Genomic DNA, 6931 nt, shown 5'->3' on the forward strand with positions numbered 1-6931 from the left:
ATATTGGAAAGACTCTGAATTAACAGTGTGGAAATCACCAGAGGGACTAAACACAGGACTGAAGTCTGGGTTGGAATCGAATTCTAAGGATGGCAAGTGTACAGTATACAAACTAATGGTTGCATAAAATGTTCCTTTGTACAGCCGTTGTTTTGTACAGGACTTAAAAAACAGCTGATGATGTATTCATGCCACATTTTCCTATAAATACATTACACCAGTCTGACTTCTACTGGACAATATTTGCCATTACAACCATATGCTACTGAGTTCATCACATACACACAAGTAATATCCAGTAATCCTTTGGTTTTTTTTTTGCCATTCTGTAAAATCAATTAGAAAATATGTATTTTTTTAAAGCGATAAAGTGGATCTTTTTAAGCAATTGCACTGTACAAAAAAGTAATTTATACAGTCTTTTCTAGCATAATTGAAACTATATCCAAGAACAGGTACCCGCTGTGTTCTCATAGTCTTTATTTCATCTATTTACAAAGAATACAAAACTTTCTTCCATCACTTCATATGAACAGACAGACATAACAAGCAGGGCTTCATTTGTGATGCTGTTTTGTCCAGTTGGAAGCTTCTTTGCGCCCTTGTTTCAGCCCCTACGAAAACACAATAACCCCCAAAATATCACTCATTTTATGAATCCATGACTTTTACATATGCCTTAAAATCTGAAAGGAAAAATAAAGCAACTTAACCAAAAAGGCAAAGGAAAAGCATCAACATTACCATAAACAAGTGACTACTATTTACAGCATAACAAAAGGTGAGGTATGTACAAGCTCCAAATCCATGTTATAACCTCCCAAAAAGCCAGCAGGGTTCTTTGCACGTACCAGATAGTATCCTGTGTGATATCCACTCATATACCAGGAGATGAGCATGCTGCCCAAGGCTTCATCATCCACCATGTCAGGGCTCATCGGTGGAGGTGGAGGAACCATCTAAGGTGGAGGCATCAACAGCAGAGCGAATGTTCAGGATGCAGTTGTTGGTGTTTAACGTTGCCATTTGTTAGACCCTAACATGTTATGTCCTAAACTGTATCTACATTTAACCTGCTGTGGAGTAAACACACTCCTTTAGCTTTGCTAAGGGTAAAAATTGATCCCAACTCACCGGTGGACCAAAAGGCATCATGGGAGGCCATGGAGGAGGTACAGGCCCATGACTACCAGATCGCTTGCTGCTCCCCTGGTGCAAGACAAAAGACACAAAGGTGGAAATCAACAGCTTGTAATATCATTACCACATAAAGTACCCAAGGTAACGAGAGAGGCTTGAAACTATTTTCATTAGGGAAACTTATCTAAACTGAAGTAAGCGCAGTCTGATGTCTTCCAATTCTTTTACTCAAAATAACTTCTTCTCAACATGGACATAAATATCATGGAAATATTAGGCTTTTATTGATATCTTTGAATTGCTCTGTGAGGCAAAATGATTGCACATTGTTAAGCCTGGGGAGCTGAGACCAGCCTGATAGAGGTGATGTGGTGGTGGTAGGGATTATTAAAAAACAAATCCACTCCAACTGTTAATGCAAGAGGTCTAGAAAAAAAAAAAAGGGCAAGGTGCATGGCCTTTTAGCTTTGGTTAGTGTCTGCCTAGGTGGTAGCTTTTCTGTGCCAAGGAAGGTTAGTTCGACAACACTAACTGGATTGATCAATAGATCAGGAATGATTACTGTAAGCATTTCTAAACCAATGCAAATTCAAAGATAATCACAAAGTGCAGGCTTGTCATGAAACAGAAGCTGCTTAAACAACATTGTCACAGTCCAAAGTTAGTGAGGTTTTGGACCAAGTGGCTGGTGTCTAAAATCAAAACTTTCGAGCTCAAATAAAGTTTGTTGCTTCCCATATGAGAATAAAAAAAGCACAAAATCTTGACACAGTCATTTTAAAAAAAAAGCTGAGACACTTAAACCTCATCATGATTGTTACGCATGGTGGTGGCAGCATCATGCTGAGAGGCTGATCTACTGCCAGTTAAATTAATACAAGCACAGGTGCACATTGGTGGTCCGCAGGTGCGCATTCGCTGTAACAGACACGCACCAGATAAGAAGTTGCAACGCGTTTGCGTACATAAGATTTTCTGGAGGAGGACAGACATTTGTTTAGAACTCTTAAAGATGTCAAAGAAGCTCCTTTAAGCAATTACTTTGGTGTTCCTCCACCTCCAAAGAAATGTCAGAAGAGTCCGAACCGCAAAAGCAGCGCATATTCCCGGAAAAGTGGTGAGGTGAGCTGGCTTCAAACAAACGATGAATGCACAGAGATGTGGTGCAGAATATGCTGTGAAAATCCCACTCTAGCGGACAAACAGTGCCTTTTACATGTACGCAAACGCGCGTTGCAACTTCTTATCTGGTGCGCGTCTTTTATTTTGACAGTGAATGCGCACCTGCGGACCACTTATGTGCACCACTGAATATAAGTTAATGAATGAGAAGGACTTTCCAGAATTCTTCATCATAAGCTCAAAACATCAGATAGATGTTTGAAACCTGGAAACAGTTGTGTTGTTTTGCAGGATGATGATCAAACACAAAGTTGGATAAAACACAAAGCTCAGTGTAAAAATAAGGCATTTGAAATAAAATTCAATAGCTGAATACAACCATATAAAACGGTGAAATGTGCTTAGTAAGAGCTGTGCCAGAAGACCATAAATTCAAGAATTTAACTTTTGTCAAGAAAAGAGGTAAAATATGTACATCATGGTGCAAACAAACAAACAAAAAGGAACATTTAAGCAAATTTGTTGATAATCTGTATTTATAACTGTGATGCTTTTTGATTTCAAGTCAAAGATTAGTTACAACTTTTTTTTAATATCCATCATTATTACAAGCATTAGTCCCCACAGTTCCAGGAAAGCACTAAAAGGCACAAATTTATGTCCATAATAAGTATATGTATGCTTTTAAACTGAACAGTCAGCATGTAGAGGCTCAAAGAAAGCTTAAGATAATGTAGAATATTTTTAAAAACACTATTTCTTTTCTGCTCTTTACAGTTGGGTCTACATAAAGAAATTGGGCCTATTACAATCCAGTCCTGCAATAAATGTTCATATTCTATCTTTAGTGTTCAGATTATAAACACTTTGCTCACGAAGTTTCCTCTTTCTGACTACACCAAACATTCAACCTCCTATCCGCAATTTAATTAATACCTGAAAATTATTTAATCACAATTTAAAAACAAAAATAAGAGGAGTAATATGCATGAAAGTAATTTTGTTGGCAGACTAATAATGAATCAGCTCCCTAAAGAGCCTTTCTTCTTACCTGTCTGAAGGCATGCATGGGAGGTGGTACTGGAGGAAATCCAGGAAAACCAGGAGCCCACATGGGAGGTGATTCTTTGTGGGTCTTGGACTTGTGGCCCTTATTAGGTGACTGTTTGTGCTGGTTTGGAGTAGCTGACCTGTCACTCTCCTCTGTTGAAGATTCTGCTTCATGCACCTATGGATAGCAAAGACATACTGCTTTGATCTTTCTCCCCAATTTCACACCATTGGGAACAAATACAGAGAAATCCATAAACATATCTGAATTTGTTTGGGAAGCAGTAAGAAACGATCCAGACAAAAACAGAAAGAGCTAACCCATCTATCCATCCTTAGTCCTACGTTTTAATAGACTAAGAAAGCAATCTGTTAATTGGCAGTGATTTCCATGACTCACCATTTGATAAAATGGTAAAAAATTATTTAAGTCTGAGTTGGTCACAATATTAGTTTTGCTATTTTAACATTCATGATGTGCATATGTGAATAATGAAGGTAAAAACTATGTGCAAATTGTGTCAGGGAACAATACTACCATTTTCTAATAACTGAATTGTTATTTGTATTGTGCTGCTGTTATGTGAATGCATTTATTTGCACTAGTTTACCTTGGTATTTGATTCCTCATCACCCTCCGAAAACTCTGACAGCAGGTCTTCAAGATTCTGCTCCTCCTCGTTGCCATAGCCTGTATAAACAACTATACAAGTGCCTCTCTTCTTGTCTATGGAGGCGATCGTGGCTGCATAGAGCTGGCCATCCTCGGACCAGTAAGCACTGCATGAGTCCCCAACCTGCCACTGTGACACAACATAAACTGTAATTAAAGTGAAAGCGTAAACACATGTAAACAACACTGTTTCTGAATGTCTCTGAATTACCAACAGGGTACAGTTGTGGTCAGAAAAAAAAACACTCATCATGGGCATGAATGTCATGGTAACATGGTGCAGAAGAGGTGCACAAGTTTAAATTAAATTTCTGTGGGATCAAAAGTATACATAAGGCATATATACATATACTCCGAATAACGCGTTAAATGTCCCTGAGCAAGTCGCATCTCCACCAGATGGCTTTTGGTAACCATCAACAAGCTTTCTGGTTAAATATTTGATCATTCTTCTCGGCAGAGAAGAAATTTGTTGGCTCATTTAAATTTGTTGGCTTCCTGCACAAACCCAGGTTTTAAGCAAAGTCCACAAATTTCAACGGGGGTGTGGTCGGGCTTTGGGAAGGTAATTCCAAAAGCTTAATGTTAGCCTGCTATATCCATTCTAAATCCAGTTTTGATGTGTGTTTGGGATCAATGTCCTGTTGGAACACCCAGTTTTCCAACGATTGATTTGAGGTGAAATTATATTTCAACGCGTAAACTTTACTGCTCCAAACAGACCTCTTGTCATTGTGGACAAATAGCTCAGCCTTTGTCTTGTTTGATCATAAAACTTTTCTACACAAGACATTTGGCTTGTCCATGTGGGCTGCTGCAAATTTCAGGCAGGCTTGAAGATCTTTTGGTGAAGGTGCTTCTTTCTTGGTTGGCACCCTTCCACGTCACGGTGATGCAAAACTTGCTTCACTGTGTACAGTGACAGTGATGTTGCAGCAGTTTCCAGTTCATGGCAGACTTGAGCCTCAGCGGTTCCTGGGTTGTTCCTGAACATCCTAACACATTTCATCTAATCTGAGGATGTGAAAGATTGGGTCTTCTTTGAGACCTTGGATGAGAGGTCACGTGTCCAAGTAACTGTTACTTGCTTACAATTGTTTAAACTGATTATCTTAAAATCTGAAGTTGTTTAGGGACAGCTCCGACACCATCCCAACTCGTATAAATGTACGATTCTCCTTCTTAGACCTTCATAGAATAGCCTGGGGTTTCCTATTGTAACAAGCACCGGTCAATCCAATAACTGCTGCCATGCAAATCCTATTTATGATGGCAGAGAAACTATTAGTTTTAGTCAATCGTGATCACTAATGACAAGTTAATAGGCCTTGCCAAGTTCTAAGTCATTGTTAAACCTACAGCACCACTTACTAAAATATTTAAGTGAATGTATGTATATATTTAAGCCTGTATTTATACTTTTCACTCTGTGTGGATTAGAGAAAATCCACCTCCCAAAAATTTGTTGTCCACCACATTCTTGATTTTAAAACCCATTTAGGATGTATGCTGTGCAATCACTCCACAAAGTAAAAAGAACAGTTCAAAGAAATCATTAAAATCCTCAAATTATGATGACATTCATGCTTGTGATAAGTGTAGTTAAACTTCTGACCATAACTGTAGAAACTGTAAATGAAAGACACATTTTGACCACTGATTTGAAACACAGAATCTAAACTGACTCATGTTAAAATGTACTCTCCAGTTTGATACCTCTGACAACTTTGTAAACATCATGTGTAAATATTTAACTCTAAACCTTTTCCCCTTCAAATGTATCTGTAGCGTTAGTTCCAGTTTCTCACCTCTTTTTCTGGTGCTGCATTGTTTCTTTTCCTACTCTGGTTCTTCTTGTTGTTCTTGCGTTTCTTTCCTGGTTGGTTTTTCTTTGAGACTTGTGGCTCATCTTCACCCTTAAGGGCAGTCTAACACACAAATCAAGAAGAGACTTTAAAGTAGCAAACAACATTTAACATTCACACATACTGCAATAATCCCAAGTTACCTTGAAAGATGCAACTGCCTTGTCATAAGCCTTTATCAGTGCGGTGTCATCCCAGATGTCTGAATCATCACTCTGGAAGAGAACAACAAATTTGTAGTCTTTACAATACAAACATGTATTTTTAATGGGTATAAATAAATAATGGCTAAACATTAAGTGATTTAAAAATAATAAATAATACCCGCAAACCAGATGACATTTACAGCCAATATTTATTTGTTGTGTCAAAATAATTCACTAAATAGTAAAAGACGGTGTGCTGAAGAGCAGAAAGAATTTAAAACAATTTATGATGAATAATTAACCAATTTCTTTCGTGAAAAACAGGATAAACAGCATACAAAAAGACGAGCACATTAAATGTTGCTACATTATTATTATTATTATTTTTAAATCAGTCTTAAATCCACAATTATAATGAAGCATCTTACAAGCAGTGCATGCAAAAACAGAGGCAGGATGCAAAGGATTTTAGGCTTATTGTACAGTACACCTTTGTCTCCTGTGAACTGTTGCAACTCAACCTAAAACTACTTTGTAAAGCATTTTTTGTAACGCATATCCACAACGGTATATTCCAATAAAGCCACGTTTTGTTTATTGAAGCAAATCTGGTATATTGTGTATTTCCGGCTTGACTTCTTTTATTCCTTTTCTCATATCTTAACTTAGCCTAACTCAACGTTGGTTTGTAGCTTTTAGCTATATAGCTCACCGCCTCAAACAACTGTACAGATAGCATAGAAGCGTCATATAAGTCATGTTCCTCCGCGTAATACTGCATTATAACTCGCCTGTCCAGTTCCGCGCGTAAAAAGCACTTCTTTGCATCCGTTCGCCATGTGAACAATTGCTGTATCCAGTGCTAGCCGCTAACTCCTAAACATCTAACTAGCAGCGTGCGTCGAAAATTGTGACGTACAACATTGCGACGTCTA

At 38.0% G+C, this 6931-nt stretch overlaps 1 protein-coding gene across 1 annotated transcript; it reads right to left on the bottom strand.

Moving 5' to 3' along the window:
- Positions 1-465: 465 nt before the first annotated feature.
- Positions 466-6920, bottom strand: smn1 (survival of motor neuron 1, telomeric). Its single transcript, XM_085181482.1, has 8 exons — positions 6788-6920; positions 5994-6065; positions 5794-5913; positions 3924-4115; positions 3314-3490; positions 1135-1209; positions 852-959; positions 466-614 (listed from the first exon to the last, which is right to left on the bottom strand). Exons 1-8 carry the CDS (start codon positions 6833-6835, stop codon positions 558-560), a joined length of 849 nt encoding a protein of 282 aa, XP_085037608.1. The 5' UTR covers positions 6836-6920; the 3' UTR covers positions 466-557.
- Between the last annotated feature and the right edge of the window lie 11 nt (positions 6921-6931).

Source organism: Neolamprologus multifasciatus, chromosome 12 (genome assembly GCF_963576455.1).
Source record: "Neolamprologus multifasciatus chromosome 12, fNeoMul1.2, whole genome shotgun sequence".
Lineage (NCBI taxonomy): Eukaryota > Metazoa > Chordata > Actinopteri > Cichliformes > Cichlidae > Neolamprologus > Neolamprologus multifasciatus.